This window comes from Sparus aurata, chromosome 9 (assembly GCF_900880675.1).
Source record: "Sparus aurata chromosome 9, fSpaAur1.1, whole genome shotgun sequence".
Lineage (NCBI taxonomy): Eukaryota > Metazoa > Chordata > Actinopteri > Spariformes > Sparidae > Sparus > Sparus aurata.
Window position 1 is genome coordinate 21,450,037 of NC_044195.1, and position 22,594 is coordinate 21,472,630.

Sequence of the window (22,594 nt, forward strand, 5' to 3'; positions counted from 1 at the left end):
GGCACATGGAGGTGGCGGTTGCTAGGTGATGTAGAGAGATGGCCAGAAAAGGATAACTGTCGAGCTAAAAGCTAGCATTTCTTCTTTGTTGTGTTGAGAAAACCCGCTTTTATGTAACCCTGGCAGATATATTTGATGTATAAGCTTGAGGAAAGCGTTGGCAAACAAAGGTAAACATAAGGTAAGCTAATTGTTCCTCTTTCTGATAAAGTTTAGGCTATTTTAAACTAGCTAAATAAACTAACTGTAGCTGAAAACTAGCTAAATACTCTCACAATGACAATATACACATTATATATATATAATAATATGGCTTTTTCAGTGCTGATAGCACTTAGAAATCAAGTAGACTGACAGTCGATATTTGGGAACGATATTCATTTGCAGTAAACTGAAAAAACTTTATTTCAAAACTTCAAACAACCAGTGAAGGAAACAACATTATGTAGAAATTGGCATTTTGTGAGATTTGGCCCCCTCCAACAGTTTTTGACTGCAACACCACTGTCATAAATACTGGTCCCAGATCTGTAACAATTTGTCAGACGTAATGTAGGTAGTAACTACTAACTAAATTCATTACATCATAACAATGTTGTGTGTTGAAAACTTGTATGTTGATGTAAAAATGCATGTGATCCTACCCTCTCACTGAAGTTAGACACAAGTGATAGGGGGCGGAGTGGCTGAGACAAAGACACCATTAACCCTGTTACAAGACACTGTACAATCAAAACTATTTTGAAGCTGTTACATTATGATGCTTCAAGAATAGAATTTGTGTCTTTGTTATGTTTATTTTGTTGAGATGTGTACAAATATTTTCAACAATATTCAAAAAAAGAGAAATCCCCAAGTTTACTCAAGGTCACTGTGCGTTTCATTTAGTAGCCAATCGCTATACTTCGAGGATAGGAAAGTCCACAAACGAGACTAAATTTAAGGTGAGTACTATTTTAAAACATCACCTCATCATAACTTTTATCAACATTGTTGGTTGTTTACATTTCCACACCAGCAAAGGGAGTTTGACCTCAGGAGAGTTTGTGTTTATTCACATTTTTTTTCTGCCCATGAATCTGATGTGACTTTGGGTGTTTATTCTTCCAGAAGTTTTGGCTTTGAACCCGAATCTCTAGGGGCATTTTTTTTCTGTATAATGACTTTCACTTTGATACTGTCAGTGCATTTTTCAAGGACTTTCACTTTTAAGCATTCTTACATTTTGGTATTTCTATTAAATGATGTGAATACTTCTTCAATCACTGATGTTAACCTACAGCATAATTCTATTTTTCTGTAATCTCAGCCTTAACAATCAGCTGTCTTGGTTGAATAGCCATTTAGTCATGCACCACTTTACACCTGAGATGTGTTGTAAGAGCAATCAGTGGCAATTACCAGACAGAATAGAAAACCAGCTGGAGTCAGAGCTACAAGTTTAATGTGTCACTTCACTGTTGGCAATCCATTAAATGCTCACTCCATGGCCACTAGCCTGACTGCAGTCTTACATAAATTCTGAAAAACTAAAATAACAGGAACACGGTTCTGCAGGCTGACTCTGAGTCTAGACACAGGTGGTTTCATTTCAATTGTTCAATCAAGACACAGCTGCCCTGCCTAGCCAGTTAATTGCTCTCCACTGTGTGTATCCTTTCTGTCCAGCTCTCCCCAAATGGTTAATTTTTTTCTTTTCATGCCTCTGTGCCTCTGACAGTGTATGCTGCCTTTTCAAAAACGCAAAATCATACCACAAACCTGAACCAGGAGCTATTGAGATGAGATGAGATGAGATGAGATGAGATGAGTGGTAAGTAGCACATCTTGATAGGTATCACATATCAAACACCAGCCAGAGCTAAGGCCAGAAGCATTATGTTTTCAGGTTGTTCATCTGTATATCTGTTCCAATTCTCTTGAATGCGATATCACAGGGATGCCTAGAGGTAAATTTATACAACCTGGCACAACCCTTAGATTGGGCTCAAGGGTGAACTGATTATATTTTAGTGGTCAGCGGTCACTGTGAGCTCATGTCCATCCCCTTCTCGTGAACGTGATGCCTCAAAAACGTCCGGTGGAGATTTCTTTACATCTGGCACGTACGTCTGCCCGGACTCAAGAATGTACGGATTATAATTTGGTGATCACAGGTCAAAGTCACTGTGACCTTACAAAACACCTTTTTTTGATAAAATGGGATAAACAATTAACTAATTCTGCGTGCCTTCCCTGAAATTGCACCGATTGTATAGATCTAACTCTAACCCTGCTATTTCGTTGAAAATGTGTAAGCACCCACCTTGTACAATTGAAAGCTTCTTTACAACATCCATATTTGAAGTGTTGTCTGCTGTCATGGCTCTGACTTTGTGTTATTTGACTGATTCTTATTTCTCTCAGTGAACCCTCGGACAGACATGGATGTAAGAGAGCAGACCAGATGACAGAGGCATACAACTGCAAGGCGGTCATTCTAGTTTATGAAATGTATTAACTTTTACTCGAGTAAAAATTTGAATTCAAGGGTATAACAGTAGTAGTATTTATACATTAAACTTTTAAGTACTGAAGTGATCTGCAACAATTTTGCAATTGATCATTTTCCAGTTTTCTACAAAACTGCCATCATGTTTTTTGGTTCCACCATAATAATTTCTGGTTTTCTGGAATTTTATGATAATTAAATGAATACCTTTGGGCTTCGGACTCGAAAACAAGCAATTTGTTTAGGTGGGGCTTCCGGAAATTGTGGTGGGCATTATTTTCTGCCATTTAGATATCAGATAATTAATTGATTAATCATTAAACTAATCAGATCAGTTGAGACATTCCGACCATCTGCAGAGGGATCACAGCCACTTCAAGCAACTCTGCCCAGTGAAGAAGACCATTCCTTCCGTCATGGCTGGGGAGAAGAGAACAACAGCTGCCAGGACCACTTTATTTGAACTGCTAGGAACAGCTTAATATTGGGAGCTGAAAGCTGACATGGGGAAGCAGCTGAAGTTCCCAGGAAACACCGCCAGCAACCGTAAGGTCTGACATGGTGCTGACCTCAGAAGCCTCCAAGCAGGTTATTCAGTTGGAACTAAACTTACCCTGGTAGGACCGCATTGAGGAGGCAAATGAAGAAGAGGGAAAAGTACATGCGAAGAGACATCAAATTGGCCACCGAGGCAGCTAAATTAGCTCCAAGCTGGCTGCGGATCCGGAGAGTAGAGCTGTGGATGGGGTAGTGCTACCTGTACACAAGTCAGGGCTTGATCCATCCAGCCGGGTTGTCTGGATGTTGGTGTAAGATTGTTGCAAGACCCAAAACCACATGAGTCCAGGTACAATCACTGATGTGTCCAGGTGCATCCCAAAATGATGTATGTAATAAGATTAAGGAGTTTAAGTAGTTCCTCCACCATTGGGTTAATCAGTGTTTGGATTTTAGTCTAGCCTGCATTTTCTTTCCTATCACTCTTTTGGACATGATCATTTTTAACGTTTAAGCCACCTAATTGATATTTGTGTTTAGCAAAATAGCACTATTTAGCCGAGCTGTTATGAATAATTCCCTATGTTGTCCGATAATTGACTTGTTTAATTATTGATAATTCACGGTTACAACTTAATTTTCTGCTCCCAGTTTGCGTGATTAAAGACAACAAACACCTACATTAATGTCACCTTTAACTTATTGTTTATATTGATGGATGTCTCGCCTGAAACAAGCAATTAAACCATTTTCCTGTGTATTTGTCTCAGTCCACAGTTGTAGTAATGAGTTGGCTGCTTGCATCACCGTGCGGTGGTGACGTGTGGCGTCTGGGAGCTGTCCCAGGAATCATGGTTCTGAAGCTGCAGCACCAATTCAGCAGCCAATGATCACAGGAGAATCCGGGGATACGGACGCTTTCAGCCAGAGCAGGACAGTCCGACAATCGTGTTGGATTTTAACGGAGGGATTTAAACCCGTCGGTTTGTTCCTCGGACATGGAAATTCGATAATCGGGGATGTAAGCTTCACACAGAGTTGTCAGCCACCTGAAGTCTGGCTGGGGATCTATGAAAAATAACAATAACTCCCAACTGTGAGTCGTATAGAAATCGGGGTAGCTCGCCAGGTAAGACAGATTTCGCTTCCCCCTAACATGGCACGCCATCGATTGACTTGATTTGCTTTGAGAGCTTTACAAGACGTCGACAATGTTCTGAGCTCCGCTCATGTAAAATGTCTCTTTTTGGTGTTGTTGCAAATATTTGAATTTGAAGATTGAGCGCTGACATTTTATTTTGTAGTCCGTATCAGTCCGTGGTAGCAGAGGCAGATTTCTTGGTTTGTGCACTCGTCATGAATCTGGAGGGAGAAGCCTGTCGAGATAGTTTATGTTGTACCGAGCTGGCGAACGATTAAGGCCATGAAATGACAGTGGACACTGACTGAACGGGCCATAGCCGTATTACTTGAATGCATATTCCTATCAATCTAACATTTGACTTTCCTCCTTTAGCTTATTGAACTTAATGGCTTCAGACACTTGTTTGCATCGATGGGATTTATTTGCCTTTCGGATTTACATTCTCGTGGGGAGACAATAAAAGACTTTCAATTAAATATCACCACTGAAGACTAAAAGGCTGCTTTAAACGCTGGGAAACGCATCCTCTTCCTCCACTATCACATCTCACGACATATGAAGAAGTGTTTGCTCATGACGGGGACACACACAGTACATGCTGATATCTTCCAGCACCTTTGCATGCTGCTGTGAGTTTCTGGCCGGAGACAGTCGGATGCTGCGCAGCCAGGGCATGCTGAAGAGCCGCTGTTGCGTCCTGCTCGGTGACCTGAGGGTGCTCCTGCTCGGGCCACCGGCGCCGCCGACACCGCTGCCTCCGCTGACCCCCATGAGCGGCCAAACTACGGAAAGCCATGAGACAGGCGTCACCGTCCCCGAAAACAACAACACGTTAACGCGGAGCCACCAGCAGCACGCAGGGGAACGGGTTGCCCCACCTGCAGCAGGAGCCACCGAGCAACCGGGCGGAGAGCGAACGGCCTGGGTCGATGCTGCAGAGCTGTCGGCGGCGCTGCGCGGCTGCAGCAGCTCCTCTGATGACTGCTCAAAGGGCAAACTGGAGGAGAGGTTCTCCCTCACCAGCTATACGGAAAGTGGCTTCAGGACGCCTGTGTGCAGGATCTGCTTCCAGGGACCAGAACACGTAAGTCAAGAAAAATATTCCAATAAATGTCGAAATATTTCTGTCATGAGGGAAGTTACTGTCTAATTCATTAATATGTTGCACTCACACACCTACTACCTGAGGGTTCAAAGATTTATGAAATCCGTTGGTGTTATATGTAGTTGGAATGAAATCTCTCCAGGGGACATAGGTTAACTATGGATCAGGGTGTTGTGTGAATGTTGCACATTTATATCCAGGAATCATCCCCTCCTGGGAGATCCTCCGTTACATGCAGGCTTTGCGCTGGCCAAGCTTCTTTTCCAGTGAGAAAACCCACTCCCAGCGTCTTATTAGGGCATCCATGCATATGGACAGCCCTCTGAGCAGGGATCCCACTGCATCCTGCGCTCATCCCTTTGTGCGGCTTGAAAAGACAGCTATACTGTTGCTTGCAGTGGGAGGATAATGAAAGACCTTGTCCCCATGGTTGACAAGTGTGGAGGATACACAGAGATGCAGTAACAAGTCATTATAGCCCAACACTGTGAATTCATATCGAAGCATTACATGCATGAAAAAATCAAATAATGCCTCTCACTCTGCTGCTCACAGGCAGGCACCACCTGGAAACTGCAAAGAAATAATAATGATAATGTTCACAGAACAGAAGGGAAGAGCCTTCAAGTTAATCACACCGTGCGCCTCCATCTTTGGGGCCATACTGATGATAATGTCACAGTACATCAATCAGAAGTGAAAAAATCTGAAAGAAGATGGCCAAGGTGTGCCGCAATAAATAATATGAAATTATAACACAGAAGCTGGTACTTAGCAATTTGCGGACACATTAGTTACACTGTTTGACAAAGCCTTTGAGACCACATTGACGAATATGTCACACCTCACCAATTAGTAATGGAGGTAGGAAGGCTATAAAAAATGTGAAGCAAGATAACTGATGCGTAGAACAGGCCTTTTTACCTGCAGTCTGTACTCATGGTTGCATTTTCTTTTACCCGAGCAGCAGAGTTACAGTATCGTTTCATGGTCATTGCACCCTGTATGGTCTATAATCTCTCCATGTTTCATCAACTAATTACTCCAACAGCAGTTCTGTGCATCTTTCCACCTTTGAGTGCACGCTCTGTAATTATTACAGACATGGGGGCTAGTTATGAGATTGGCAGACAAGGCCTGATCGTTGTTTTTTCACAAACTCCACAGACAGTCAGCACGCTCTGCAATGCATACAAAGTACCGTGTTCAAAGTTTGCAGTATTTTCAATGGTCTCCTCCAGCTCATCTCATTGGAGACGTTGCAGCTAGTCAATAGCTCTTGATTTGATGCAGTCTTATTATTATGCAAGTTCTTATCTATCATCAGCCTCCCTGTCATCTCTGCTGTTGGTTTGGGTGCTGTCCAGGTATGGATCTGTTGAGGTGTAAATGGTTAAAAGGAGAATGGTGCTCCATTTGAAAAGAGAGATGAGTGGACTGTCTGTGTGTCACTGTGTGATACAGGCAGTGGGGACATTAGTTATCCTCTGTTCTCCCTTAGCCTCCAGGATGTCACATAGACCAAGGCAGCCAGTATCTGATCTGACAATCCACCTCCAAAACACTTCCATCCCCAAGGCTGAGTTACTCAAGACAGAGCAAAGAAGGGAGCAAGAGACATTGCTTTCCCCAAGCATCCCACTAGAAAAGGGCCTTGAGTGTCTGACAGAGGCAACCATTGAAAAATGATTGTGCTCTGATTTAATGTGACACCAAACGATGTAATAAGTCTGTGTAATCGAAATCACGTCCATGTTTTTGGTGCCGTTTTCTCTGAGGTGCCCTTAGTGATTCACTATCTAAGTCCTGTTGTTTTTTAAGATAGTTTTGCACCTTTTCTTCCAAATCTGTTGTACCTCATTACTCACATGCCTATTTAACGTCATTGGTCACTGTAATAATCCCTCTTCTCTTTACCAGCCATAAAACTATCCATTTAGAAGTCTTCAAGTCAAATCATGTGGAAATTTTTCTTTTTTTTTAGTGTGACATTCTTTCTTTGTGTTATTGCCCCTTCTCAACAGCCCAAGAAACATATGTAGGGAATTTGATACTAAAAGACTGACTTTGGATATTACTCACTTTGAAAGCACAGAACAAAGCATGTGAGTTTTGTCCACCATCACTTACACTAGATTCACACAACAAAGGGATCTCAAGAACAGCATGGAGAGGAAAACAATAACAGCCACCTATAACTCTTTTAAAGGATATGTTCACCCAAAAAATGACCTCATGCTGATGGAAAGTTAGATAAAGTTTTGTAGTCCACAAAAGATTTCTGGAGCTTCTCAGCAAAACAGTGTTGCATCATTCTCCTTAACAGCTGAAGAAGATGGATTACACTGGACAAGCTGTCTGGAACTATTTTGGGTTTTGTTTTTGTACATTTTAAAACAAGCCCCCATCTACATCAGTTATTTAGGAGAATGCTGCAACCCTGTTTTAAGCCCCAGAAAGGTTTTTCAGACCACGAAATTTCCCCTGATTTTCCATCGGTATTGGGTCGATGAGATAATACTGAAATGTCATTTTGGGGGGAACTTATCCTTTAATCAGAATCAGAATTATTTTATTTGTCCCGCAAATGGGACATTTTTGTGTCACACCAGCCCAAGTACAGTAATATTACAATAAACAATAATAATAGTAAAAAATAAACAATATAATAAAAAGATTAAAAAATAAAATAGAATAGATTCATATATACATAATATTGTACGATAATGTATGTACAGACATGAGACTTTTTGTCTTAAGACAGTATGTTCAACTACTTCTCCAGACACACACAATGCACAGTATAATGAGCAGCTGAAGAAATGACAAATATTCATATACCTTTTACCTCAGTGCCTCAGGTTATTCATTATACAGCTAACTTTGGACATATTTCAATTCATGATTAGTTCTATTTAGCTAAAGGTCAGGAAGAAGCTTTACAGGGAGCTCTGGCTTTCTTGCATGGAGCGTTTGCTCTATTTAAGCTTGTGCTTTCAGACTCAATCTTGACCTAGCCCCTCGAAGAAAAAGCTATTTCTCTTAAGATTTTCAGGAAATAGTCTTGCCGTGCACAGAATTCTAAAAAGGGTATTTTAAAAGAGTCATACAAAGAAGAGTCAAGGTATATTTCCATGTGTGTGGGATCCTGTGTCTTGTCCTCACTTCGGCTTCATGTCAAGAATATGTGAGTCCCTGCTGCTTAGAAAAAAATGTCTGTTTTCCCTCCTAAATCATAAGGCAGATAATGCACTTGCACAGTGTGTTTGTCTGAGCACAATGAGAAGCCTTGAGGGGTCAAGTTAGCATCATTCTTTCTACATGGCCCCACAGAGCCGAGGCTCTATGCTCTCTGTACTCCATCATAGCACGGCTCCTCTGCCATTTGTTGGAAATGGGATATAAACAACTTACATAAGCACATGAATTTTTTGGGCCTGGCTCGAGTCTATAGACAGCAGCTGTGAATTCATAAACTTAAATTATAAACTCTGGTTCCTCTTGTATTCAATGACTTTTAAATGGGCCATTAACTGCCACTGTAGACCTAATGGTTCCTGTAAAATAGGCAAAGACTGGAGCATCCCCATGTTTTATGAGCAGTCATAACAGATACATCAATTTGAAATTATATGACCTTCAGTGTAATTTTTCAGGGATTGTTCTGTCCCTCCAACTTGTTGAATATGATTAAAATGTGTATATGAAGTTGTTTTTCAGATGACTGCAGTGACTGCAAAGCTTGTGGCCTGAATGTCTGTTGTAAAAATTGCTGTCATTCAGTTTCTGTGAGAGCTAGTTTATTGTACCACAATTTCTCTAGAGTTAATGGAGTTCACTTGCATGGATTCCAGACCCTTAAGAAATGTGAATAGCCATCTTTAATTTAGTTTCATGCCATTATATACATTGGGAATGTATCCAATTTTATAATGACAAAATTAGGTGCACCAAGGTGTTTTTACAACAATGCAGCAAAGAGAAATGGAAAAACACAGACAGAGCTTTAAGACTTATCAGCTTTTTAATACATTGTTCTAATGTGTTTTTTTTTTTTTTTCAATTATCTTTGCTGTTTGATCAACAAAAGGACATTTAGTTAGCACTTTCTGTATGCGTGGGCTGTAATGCCACATTTTTTATCAGTCTCTCTTACTCTCTCTCCAGCCTCAGTTGTACTGGAGTGATCTAGGTTTCAGCTCTTGGCTGCAATCAGGCCAGTCACAGTGAGCGGTCCGAATCCCACTGGACACGGCAGAAGTGTTCTGGTGCTCCTGCCAATACACTCCCACCCTGGCCATCTGTAGATGGGCCTTTTCTCCTCTAACTCCCTGCATTTTCTCTCCCTTCTCCTCGACCAGGGTGCTGCTCCGTCTGTCAGAGATGTCAGCACAATGATGGCGTGGAGAAATAATTTGGAAACTCTGCATTTTGAATTTCCACCTCCTCTCTCTATGCCATGTTCATGGTAGACAGGGACAGGGAGTATTTAACATTGAAATGAAAATATTCTGGCTTAGAAAATGAGTGCCTCGGCTCAGAAAGGTGGGGAGCTTTCGTGCAGCAGGAGCTAATTTATTTTTTTTATTCACTACAGTCTTTTTTATTCAGTCCCATTAAGCTTAAAACACATCTTTACAAGAAGGTCCTGCTTTGAATTTTATAGATCCTGGTGTCTTTAACTGCAGGTCAAGACCTAAAAGCGGCGGCAGGCCTACATTTTTTAGGTCATCATCTATATCCAATATGACAAGACTAGTAATATATTTTAATGAGCTTGGGGCCGGTGTGAGAGATTATAAATCTCATTTGTTCCTTGGGCTGAATACAACTTAAGAATAATAGCTGGCTAGGAGTATGGCTGAGCACATATTGCTGTTAAGTGAAAAGCTTGCGATGCCAAATATCATATTTCCACTTAGGCTGATGGGATTCAGACTCTTGTGTAGGCTGAAAAAAATCAAACCTGCTGGATATGCTGAAAACATGTGTTGGTAAAGTTGAAAATATGGCTGCTAAATCTCAGCTGTTTCATATGACCTTTTCAGTTCTGCTTTACTAAATATTAACATGGTTCAAGAGTTTACACGTCTGCCACTGCTGACCACCAAGAACCACCTCAGGACAAGTCGATATTATTGCCCCTCTCAAATGCCTCTCAAAAGCAGACCTTTGTTTCAACAACCTTTGAGGTTAAACAAACAGTACAAGCATTCTTATTCTGCTTGCGGTGTAACCAATCATATGTATTTGTCACCAGGCGTACGCAAAGGACTCAAAATTGCCCAAATTATTTGAACATCCTGACTGACTGAAGTCCATCATAACATCCACAATGATTATACCACATAAGGATGTTGGTTACAGCTGTTTCATGAATGCTAGAAACATGCAGGACAGCCTGACAGAGTTTTAGCTTTTCCCTATACTGACATCAGATGTCAAAAAACATTATAGTCAATGTGCATGGCCCGCTACTGTTGACAAGCTGACAAACCCTCCTGTGTCAGTAGCCCCTAAACTTCTATCCACCAAGCCATGCAATGAATTTGTCCCATTCTTCTTCACAACATTCAGCAGACAGGCTGTCAGTGTCTCTATATCAGGTGTTAGTTCTGTATTGCATCCTTTGAAGATCAGTGCAATTAGCATGACACAATTTAATCCTATCAACCTTGAGGGAAATTGTGCAATTTCAGTCGTGATATTGTGCCTCCATGCCTTTCCAATTGTTTTTTCCTGCATGGCATCAGATCTTCTTACTCCTAAGCCATTTCCCACAGACCCTGAAAAAAAGTTAAAACAACACTAGAAAAGAACAATCAGTGATGAACAGCAATAAGCTCATCTCAAACTCCCATACTTTTTGTTACACTGAATATCTGGCCCTAAACCATTATTTTGATGGTTTCCAGTGATGACCGCTGTGCTGTGCTCTTGTTAGGGTCTTGAATGACATCCACTTTAACATAGACAGTGGCAAAGTTTTAGTCTTGGTGTTGGTGTTAGATCTCAGCGCTGCATTCAACACAATCATTAGACAGACTTGAAAACTGGTCAGGACTTTCTTGCACAGTGCTAAAATGTTGAAGTCTTGGTTGAAGGATAGGGGCTAATTTGTGTTGATTGATTACAAATCTGAGCTTTCAAAAATTACACATGGAGTTCCCCAAGGCTCCATTCTCTGTCCTCTTTTGTTCAGCATTTGGATGCTCCCAATAGCTCAGTTTATTAATAAAAAAGCAACAATTATCATGAAGTTAATCTAATAAGTTGACAATTATATCAGTGGTCGGCTTCACTTGCACATGTTGAAGACCTCAGTCCTCAGACCAGGAGAGTTCAAATCTTTACACCGTCTTTTTGTTTGTCAAATAATTGATTTAAAAAGACTTGTGTTGGTTTATAAACACTGCTAAAGACCAAAAACCATTTCTGATCTGCCGCTCTGTTATGAACCTCTCTGATGGTGTGGGACAGGTCTGCTTACTGTCCCTGGAGTCAAAACCAAACACAGAGAAGCAGCAGTCAGTTTTCATGCTCCACATATCTGGAACGAACTCCCAGAAAAGGTCTGCTCCAACTATGATTTTTTTTTTAAATCAGGGCTTAATACTTTAATGCGATTCCATTTCTTTAGGTTAAACTTGGGAGTGCTTATTCACATCTTGCGCAGCACTTCAGCTGAACTGTTTTATCTGTTTTATTCTGTTTTTATCTCCTGTTTTATTTTATTGTCTTAAACCCTCTTTAAATGTGCCCTTTCATGTAATATTTTCATATATTCTATACACAGTATATGCACTATGAATTGCCTTTATGAAAGTTGCGACAATAAATAATGCAAGTAAACTTACCCTGCCTTTATCAAAGATCGAGCAGAGAAGGTCGGCAGGGAGAGCAGACAGAGGAGGATGGAAGAGTAAAAGAGAAACATAAGTGTTTCTTCTATATTTTATTTGGTCTGAACTAACCATATTTGCAACTATAAAAGAATATTTATGGTTATGTGACAACTGCAGTCACTTTCAGACTCCCTTTCCTCAGCACAGTATTTTGCAGCTTTGTGGGGTTTTGCTGTCTGACAGAAGCTTCGTTGACTAATCCCCCTCTTTTCAACGGTACTAGTAATCAAGCATTTTGCCTGTCAGCTAGGTGTGAGGCAAAGCTTTCATTTCACACCTGAACTGCTGTTCTACTGTAATATGATTGCGCAGTGCTTTCTGCTTTGTACTCTCTCAGAAAATCAACGAAGCTCAAGCGAATTTTAGAGAAATACAAATGTATGCATAGTGCAACCTGCAGTATATTGCATGAAAAAGGGTTCTCTGCAGGGGGTAGATAAGACGAGAAAAACAAGAATTGTCAGCAGGTCAGTAATAGCTATAAGGAGATATTTCTTTTGAATCACAAATCACTATTTAAGATGCTCCTAATCTCGAGTCCAGTATTATGAGGCAGAAGATTGTCTTTTTGTTGTGCCTGTGGTTTCTCATCATATTCTGTGTGGTAATACTGAAAAACACATTACTTTAGTATGCATCAGTGCAGGACTTTTTATTTCCAGACAATAGTAGAGAGACAAGATACAAAGATCCACAATTAGGTTGAGGCATAATGAATACCACAAAACAAGAACAGACACAAACACATGATTAAAAAACATATATAGATAAATAAAATTATACTGATAGCAGTAGTCAAGACCAGTGAAGTTTACAAAATAAAGTGTTTTATGCACTTCTTCTGTGTTATGGTAACATATGTCTTACCATGAAAACAATAACAAAACAAAAGACATGAAAGTTTCAAAAGATTACATTGTCCATTGAAAAGCAGTCCGAAACACATAAGCACACAAAAATGTATAGAATACAATAGACTGATCACAATGTTTGTTTACAATAATTTTCGGGTAGAAAACCACTGCGTCACGCAGTTGCTTACGTATAATTTAATTTTTCATGATAATAACATCAGTTTCAGGTACACTATGTTATGTTGGAGACCCTAGAAAATGACAGTTTGAGTTTACCCAAAACTAGCTGTTATTCTGAGATGTTGCTGTTGTAGGTAGCAAAGACACTGGCCATTGTGACATATCTCCACAATGCAAATCAATGGCCAGTTGCGTTAACAATCTGCATTAAAACAAAACCTTACATTTCTTAATCAAAAATTATTTTGACACATTTTTAGACACCTTTTTAACACCTTATTTATTACATTTTTAATTACATTTTAATGACTAAATAGATTCAAATAATTAGAAATATTTAGATGTAACTGTCTCAGAGAACTGTAATTTTTTATACAAAATACTGAAGGAGTACTTCTTTGCACATGTGATAATCTCTCCAGTGGCAAGAAAGACGTAAGTCTTACATATCACACTGTATTATCAGGGGCTGTTCAACCAACCATTTGTGTGATATTGTTAGACATTTACAAAGTTTACAAAGCAGTTCTTTGAATGAACCTGTACCCAAAATGGAGTCTAATAAACCCGGGACAAAATGGTGTAGATTAGGGATACATCAATGCCAAGTATTTTCTTAATCTCACTTTCGACAGGCAGCCAGAAATGTACAATTTTAGGGCACAACTACATACAGTGACTCATACAGTACCACAGCTATTTTACATGTCAGACATAATGATGAGTACATCAGCTCATAATTATGCTACCAGTTTTGTAAGAAAGACAATGTAGACAGAGGCCAAGTCATGACCAAGACGACAGTGTGTCAAGACTGAGACAAGACTTGGAGGGTTTGAGACCAAGATCAGTGTGAGTCACAGACTGCATGAAACACTTCCAGTAAAATGTGGAGCATCGAAAACATGCGTGAAATGAATCCACATTTCACAAAAAAAAAAACACACCCCCAGAAAACAAATGAAGATTCCTTATTATTCACCTCTTTTATTAGCATGTATTTCTTGTATGTGCATATGTATACAGTATGCATAACAAGAAATGAAATTTTAAATCAGAACGCATTTCAGAGGTGAGCAAACACTAACTAATCTTTAATCAACACTCTTGCCTTTCCCTAGAAACCATCACTAAGTAAAGAATCTGTCAAGTAATTCTTCAATACGATGATTTATCTGCAGTTTTGATCTTGACTTGTCCCAGGTCCTCTTTTTAAAAATGTTGTTGATTCTGAGGCGACACCAAGACCTTCCGGAAGTTGTTAGTGCATTAAATCTTCTCTGCATTAAACAGAATGATTCTTCACACCTCATCATCCAGAAGGACATCATTTTAATTTATTTACATATACATTAAGAAAGGTTCATGTCTCACCAGCACCGGCACAGACTGTCCAAACAAGACATCTACAGAAATTAAAAATATGGCAAAATAAAGTATAATCCATTAAAATGAACTGTGTTATGAAAAGCTCTTGCCCTGTGTTGTTGGTATTGACTGACTCTCTCCCACAGGGGGAGCTCCTGAGCCCGTGTCGGTGCAGTGGGTCAGTACGCTGCACCCACCAGCCCTGCCTCATCAAATGGATCAGCGAGAGAGGATCCTGGGCCTGTGAGCTCTGCTACTACAAATATCAGGTCATTGCCATCAGCACCAAGAACCCACTACAGGTGAGCAGTAGGGGCAGACAGAAGCATGGTAGAAATGTAAAAGGGAAATATTACAACCAAGTTTTTGTCGGCTCTTGGAACTAGGAGGCTGAACATTTACATGAAAAAATCAAAACAAGTGCTGAAATGTCAGTCAGGGAATCATTGGGATTTGTGGGGATTGGTCTAATGTAGCCCCAGGCTCTACTCCTCTCTGGGACTCACTTGGCTGCGTTTCAGATTTTTATATCAAAATATTTGGGACAAAACACCTAAAACAGTATTTTCAGGAATCACAGACTGTCTTTACTGCAGCTATAGTTGCACTCTGATCATAAACGGAGGAATTCAAGTGAAGATGAAAGTTTTTTTGAATTAAACCCTCTGATCTCAAGAACAGAAAGATTGCAGAAGCATCTGTTCTCTCAGTTTTAGCCTTTGGTGATATGATAGGGTCGTTTATAGTTGGACGGATTTCTTTTAGGTTTTTCCAGGGTTTCATTTGTAGCTTTTTTTTGTAAACAGATTTTTATTTCCAAAGAAACCAGATACACTCACACACCTGCCCCCTGTCTGCGTCTTCCTTACCTCCTTTTAATATGAAGTAGTTCAGGATTGTCAGCTGGATTATGTTGTATTATGAATGTTTTGAGGAATGCTTTTTTAATCAGCTTGTACCTACTGATTCTTTATCATGTTGACTCTGTGTGTCCAATTATTGATTAAAGTTAAAAGAGATTGAAATACAGAGAGCTAAGCTGTATTGTGGTCTGTGTCTTCCTGCAGTGGCAGGCCATCTCTCTGACAGTGATAGAGAAAGTGCAGATAGCAGCAGCCATCTTGGGCTCCCTGTTCCTGATGGCCAGTATCTCCTGGCTGGTGTGGTCCTCCTTCAGCCCGTCAGCTCGCTGGCAGCGTCAAGATCTCCTTTTCCAGATCTGCTACGGCATGTACGGCTTCATGGACGTCGTCTGCATAGGTGAGGGGCTGGATGTCACATAATTCCTCCTGCAATGAGTGTGTGAGGAGAATATTCAGTTTGTCACTTTATTCCAGATGCATTATGCATTCAACAGTGAAAGGAGACATCATGTCGAAGGTGTTCAGTCGACTCAATACAGTAATTCTACCGGCCTGTTGTGCACAAATTATTGTAAATGCCATGAAGAGTTTAACCGATTGACAATCTATATGAATACAAATCTGTACCTAAAAGATCAATAGTGAGTGTGGGGACTCCTGTTACGCAACTTCGGCTTTGTATTGTATATGTGGCAACTTATGAAATATTCACTATCTTAAGGAACACTTTATTAAACATGATTACATTCTCAAAGCTTTCTTGATAAATAAAACATGAACATTCAAAACATTTTCACAGCAACTGAAGGGATTTTCATCACATATTTGAAAGTTTTCCTCTCTAAAATAAAAGTTACGGCACCAAATTTAAACTTTGACGACCTTGTGTGCGCTGATATAACACAAGAGAGCTAAAACATTTTTAACCATCTTCTGGATTCGTGTGGGCGTTCAAACAGAAACTTGTAGCACATCCGCTTTAAGCCTGCTGTCCTCTCTCCGGAGCCTGGGGGCCCACTTGATTTTGGATGAGTATGTGATGGCATCTCACATTAAGAAAAGCTCTGACTGCCAATGCAGCAGACAGCAGGATGAGTGGAAGAGGAGATTGATTGTCTCCGGTTTGGTGGCGAGGATTGAGTGTGGAGTCATTAACTCTGCACTTTACAGAGATTAACTTGTCACCTGGCAGACTTTAAAGAGCAAAGACCTGACTTTCACTTATCCACAGAGTATGAGTGGGAAAATGAAACAGATGAAGAGCAGAAACAGGAGTTTATGACCAAACTGTCAATATAGAAGAGTTTGGGAATTATTATATGTCCCATGTCTCTCTATAGTTTTTGCAATATCTGAGTTATATTTCACTTCTCATATCAGAGGACAGTATTGCACTATAACAAGCGTTGTTGTCGTTACTCAATAAAAGTACTGTGGTACGCATTACTCATTACTTATTTACTCCCTCCAAAAAGTAAATCACTACACTAAACATTACATGTGTTAGCCTACTCAGCATTGCCTAAAATGCATTGACATGTATCTGCCAGTAAAGAAAATAATGTTAATCCTTGTCCTAATGCTATTTAAATGGTGTATGGAATCACTCAAACAAACTCCCTCGAATCACCCACTCCCCACACCATGGCTTTATGATCGACTAGTCAAGATGTGTTTATCACTGAAGCAGGGGTTATACCTCTTCAGGAGCACAAGACTGCCCAGGCTGAGGAGCCTATTCATAGATATTAGGATAGGCAAGGCACTTGTTGACATAAACTTTCTTTTATTCTCTTTGAATTGCATATAAACTGAATTTAACAGGCCAAACACTTTTAAACAAACTGCCTCACTCATAAACCCATGGCCTTGTAGCGGGTTTATTTGACTAGAGCAGTGGTTGTATCACTTGAGGGGAAGTCTCTCGAATCCTCTGTTCATCAGCACCAGACTGCCCAGGCTGAAGAACCACTCCAGGGGCAAACTACACTGTTATTGTGTTTAAATTCATGGATATCAGGGAGAGGTCAAGTGATAGTTGATAGAACAGTGAATAGTTCTGGCATCAGTTTGTCATTTGTCAGTAAAAATCTGTCCGAGGAGTTTCCACAAATTAAACTCTTTTTGCCTCCTCCCTCAAACCCCTCCTCTCTACGCCAAAGCAAAGTAAGTTGAAACTGCAAACCAGCGACACGGAAAAAATGACTTGGTAAAAGAAAATGTCACTGAAAAAAAGAAAAAAAAAACATTATCACTGAAAAACACATTAAAATACCCAAAAATTCAATCCAATTTTATGAAATAATTTTTAATGTCTGTATCAGTGTCAGTGCCAGATATTTGTCTCGGTCCCAATATGACATTCTTCAAATATAAATGTTTCAGTGCCAATATTTCCTTTTTCAGTTTAGGTTTTGTTTTTCAATTTCAAATTTCATTTCTCGATGCCAGAAGTCACTGCCACCATTTTGGCTCCATAATTATTCTGCGAGAGTGCATGAATGGACGTTGATGATTTTTTTTTATCTCTCTATTATGCAGATAAATAATGAGCTGTCTGATCATTAACTGTAATAAACAGAAACTATTATATTACTGCCTTCCAACAAATGTAATGTGATTACAGTAACGCTTTACTTTGGAACACGTTAAGCCCAACACTGACTGTATGGCCTGTCTGATATATCTGTGTTGGTGTTGATCCTGGAACATCATAATTAATATTGCTCCAGTCCAGGGCCAACATTTCTGTTTACAAGATAGCAACAACATTTGCATTTGGATCAAGTGGCTGTGGCTTGTGGGTTGAGTACAGGATTCACACTCAAGAGACCAGGCTTCATATCCCAGTTGGAGCATATTATACTTTTCACTCATCACTTTCCATGTGTTTTCATTTTTAATGTCACTGTTTGGTTAGGTTAAGCAAAACATGGTCTTTTTCCCTGAACATGATTGGTCGGTTGCAATGATGTTCCAGGAACAACACTAACACTCTGATATCAGTTTGTGCATTCTGGGTCCTGGCTGTAGTGGTAATGAAGGTTAAGAGTGTAATTAGCTCAGGTCAATTCTAAAAACACATCCAATTCAAACAGTAGTTCCCTCTACATGATTTTGATATGAGTGAAAATGCAGTGAAATCTTGAGGTCCAAGCTCTTGTTACAGATTGATTTCAATTTTCCAGATACTGAGTTCCATGAACACCAATCAATAAGCAATTTTAAACTGTGATAAGATGTTATCGAACAACCACATAGAACAGATTCATCATTATTACGCACATAAATCCAAAAGTGTTGAGTATTGCTGTGTCACAAGTTGTGCCATGTCTACAGTTTTTATCTTATCTCGGGGTTATGGTGTGATACTTTAAAGATGAGTTGTTTTTTCCACTGCTCCCTCAATTAATACTTTCTGCAGTGATTCCACCACTGCAGAGTCATATATCACTTTGTGGTGTCATTAAGACTGCTGCCAGACACTGACATTGTCTAATTGATGCTCTGATCTTCACAGCACTAATTGTCCACGAGGGACCATCTGTGTTTCGTATCTTCCACCGCTGGCAGGCCGTGAACCAGCAGTGGAAGGTCCTGAACTATGATAAGTCAATGGACAGTGATGACCTGAAGAACACCACTGTGGACAGGACTCTGTCTCAGCCCAGCCCGGGCTATCAGACTGGGATAGGAGTGTCCACCTCCACTTCTTCGCTGATGGTGGTAGCCTCCACGGCCGCCGGCTCCACTTCCACGACCGTGGTGACGGCCGCAGGAGGACTGGGGACACATGTGGACCCCAACATCAGCAGCACAGTGCCAGACCAACACTCTCCCTACAACATCCTCCACCTGCTCAGCCAGCTGAGGCAGCCGGAGCCCCGCAGCCAACCCAGCAATAGCACACGAGAGCTGGTCATGAGAGTCACTACAGTCTGAGGAGTCAGTTGAGGCCTTATCTCACACAGAGGTGACAGATTTATGAACCAGCTGACAGTTAAAAAAAAAAAAAAAGTCTTATCTTAACTGCACTGGATTAATACCATGTTGTTGTTTGTTTCAAAATGCATCTCTGATGTCCTTACATGGATTGAATAAAAGTCAAAGTTGTTTGATTTGCAGAATTGGTTGAAAAACAGTTCTTTCTGGATATTTGGTTAAAAAAGTTGAGTATGTGTGTTCATTCCTGATCTCTTGTAACATTGAAGTGAAGTTCGTTCAACTCTTTCAACCACATCTCAGGTGACACCTCAGCCAGCTCCATCAAAGAATAAAGACTGAGACGCTTTTGAAAATTCATCACCCATAAGAGGATTTTTGAGCTAAGACTCACCGTTCATTACATCACCATCTTTTTCTATTTATCTATATTACATAACACTGATCTGAAAATATTGATTGAAAGAAATTTATAAATCCTCCATGATGTATTTTTACAACTAGAAAACCTTTGAGTTTTTAAATTGGCATCTGGGTCCAGATAAAAACTAATAATTAGTGACAGCTACGGGACACATTAAGCATTTTCTAAGTAAGTGCAGTAGTTCATATCTCTGCATGTTAAAATGATTTACTGAAACATTTCTTTGCATACATTGTGACCTAGATTCAAAAATGCTGTGAACGCTTTTCATGACTTTTTATGATTTCTAGCTGTTTCCACTCTGTCCCTTACTTTTCACCCAAATTATCACTCTATAATAAAATTATGTCTGTGTGAAAATATGCAAAAGTACAAAACTTCATTATCAGTTTAAAGCAGCATTGTATAGAAATTGGCAGTTTGTGTGATTATTAAAGGGGAATTCTGGTGTTTTTCAAACTGGGTCCTATATTCACTTGTTTTGATGTGTAAATCATTTATACTAACCAAAAGTTTTGGAATTGTTCCAGTAAAGCGCCTCAACACGACTGCAATGGTCACTTTGTAATCCTTTGGGGCAACTGGGAATGTCAAAGATACGTCCACTAAAAAAGCTTGTTTTGAGCACTGGTTTTTATTATAAATGTCAGACATTAAGAAAACAATTCCTACAGAGATAGACCTTTTGTTTTTCGTAACTAGAAACAGAAGCTTTGCTCAAAGGGAAGTCTTGCATAGTTATGACAGGATTGTCTCGTAAATCTTCAGCCATGAATTTGAAACTAAATTCTTGCTGACAGTTCCTCCAGCTAAACTCCAAACTCCTCTATTCAACTCTGACTCACATTTCCACTGTCATCCTCCTGCAAAAACTCACCTCTCATGAGATACACATCGCAGCCGTGTCACAGCTGCCAGCTGAGGTGATCTTCTGGACCGATTCCAAAACTTTTGATAATTATGAATCGTTTTCATTCCAAAACATGTGAATAAAAAGACCAGAATTCTTCTCTTATTTAATAGGAATTCTTCTTCAAAGCTGCGATATGTAAGAAATGGCCACCTGTTGAACTATGTACTCTGAACAAATAGGGGGCAGCATATCCTCAGAGCAACTGCTAACTGCTGCTAACTGTAGCTGCCACTAGCTCGTTTAGCTCAGTTAGCTGTGTAGGTAGCAGTCCGGACAAGGAGATCAGAGCACCAGGGAAATGTTTGCGTGTATGCTACCAGCCCAGGAGCTTTGGATGGTGAAGGGCCAGGGCTAGCTGGTTAGCATGCTGAACATGCTTTGCAACACGATACATGTATACGTCATGACATCAAAACTGTTATTCCTTTAAATTCTGTTGATAGCTTTAAGCATGATTGTTTTCAACCAAAATGTATAGATATTGAACCTTTAGAGGTGTCTGATCAGGGGATATATCACAGTAGGAGTGATGTAGATCAGATGACTTCATGTAAATGACTCTGGATCAGTAAACAGCCTAAAATCATTCATAACCCGTTTTTTTTTCAGCATTTAACCGCCACTAATTCAATGTAGGTTTGATGCACTTTTATGGGAAAGAGGGTTGATTTTTTCCATTGTGTGATTTTGTTGATTGTGTGAAGAGTTTTGAATAGTCATTTGCTTTTTTTGGAGTCGTGCGCCACGTTTACAATGGGGCCTTTTGACAGTATTTCAACAATGCATCCAAACAATGGGGCTTAGCTGATTCTGCCACAATCTCCACACATTAAAAAACAACAGATGCGGTCCATCAGGGACATATTCATGTTCACATCTGGCACATAAAGCCAGTGATCTCTGCTTCTTTTTGGCTCTCAGATTCAAATATGCTCTTTGATTTCTCCTTACGACTCTTGTTTCATGTCCACGAGAGGGATCAGTTTGATCCCAGGGGACTTGTAGATTTCTAAAGCATGTTGTGGGAAGGAGGAAGCACTGTTAAATCACAGCTCATAGCCGGTGCGTTTCCACAAACAGTCTGACACTGTGATGCAGCGAAGAGAAGGCACTCTGCATTATTGTACAGCGCCTCATTTTGATGCAGTCGCTTGAATAAAAACGTTTTGATGCTAATATTATCCATTAAAACGCGAGAAAGCCAAAGCTGATCATAGTGTGAAACATTTTTCAGGAGCTCTGCCTCAGATGCCTTTGAGCACTTTCCAACATGCATTACATTAAAATACATCATTAGCTTAAAAATACATCTGATGTGAATGATTTGCATTAATTTAAGAGATGCTGGGGCTTAATGTCGTGCGATTTATTTTTATTCCTGTAGGTTTTTGGCAAAGCAGCGGTACACTGTAACCTTGTCGTGTCTGTATGACGCTGTTTTGACTCATAATTTCCCTTCAAATTCAGCTGTCAAAAAGCACAATCATGAAGTGCATTTCCTGCTCCAGCCGTTTGGTTTTCTGTCTAATTAATCCCCACATTACCAGGTGGACGGGCAGCTTTGCAACTCGGCTGTTTCTCATCATAATCAAATGCCGGAGTACAGTATCTGCAGAGAATCAGGTAGCGCTGTGATTTTCTGCTGAATTATTTAAGCCATGAAGTGCTGCTATCAATGGGTGGGAGCTGCTGTATAGAACCAAGGAGCTGGGGAGGTTGCAGAGAGTTCATGAATCTGCTTGCCTCGGTTCCCTTCACACCTTTGAATTCACAGGCACATATACCTTGCTTTGATATTTAAAAAAAAAAAAATAATTCCTCATAAACAACCACGCAGGTAGGTTTTTAATTACCCAAACGTCTGCAGCAGGGGCTCTGGTGCGCATGTTGAGATCATATCTATTTCA

General features: G+C 40.1%; 1 protein-coding gene across 5 annotated transcripts; it reads left to right on the forward strand.

The window, feature by feature from the left end:
• The first annotated feature begins 25 nt into the window (after positions 1 to 25).
• Positions 26 to 20,136, forward strand: marchf4b (membrane associated ring-CH-type finger 4b). 5 transcript variants are annotated; one of them, XM_030427475.1, is made up of 10 exons: positions 26 to 181; positions 889 to 944; positions 1,721 to 1,813; positions 2,407 to 2,493; positions 2,822 to 3,338; positions 3,760 to 4,118; positions 4,506 to 5,217; positions 14,692 to 14,847; positions 15,613 to 15,805; positions 18,929 to 20,136. In XM_030427475.1, the coding sequence occupies exons 7-10, from the start codon at positions 4,729 to 4,731 to the stop codon at positions 19,348 to 19,350; spliced, it is 1,260 nt and encodes a 419-aa protein (XP_030283335.1). In that variant the 5' UTR covers positions 26 to 181; positions 889 to 944; positions 1,721 to 1,813; positions 2,407 to 2,493; positions 2,822 to 3,338; positions 3,760 to 4,118; positions 4,506 to 4,728; the 3' UTR covers positions 19,351 to 20,136. The 5 variants fall into 5 exon arrangements, with proteins under 5 accessions (XP_030283335.1, XP_030283334.1, XP_030283338.1 ...); XM_030427474.1 differs by having other exon boundaries at positions 2,407 to 3,338; XM_030427476.1 differs by having other exon boundaries at positions 32 to 170; positions 2,407 to 3,338.
• The last annotated feature ends 2,458 nt before the right edge of the window (positions 20,137 to 22,594 follow it).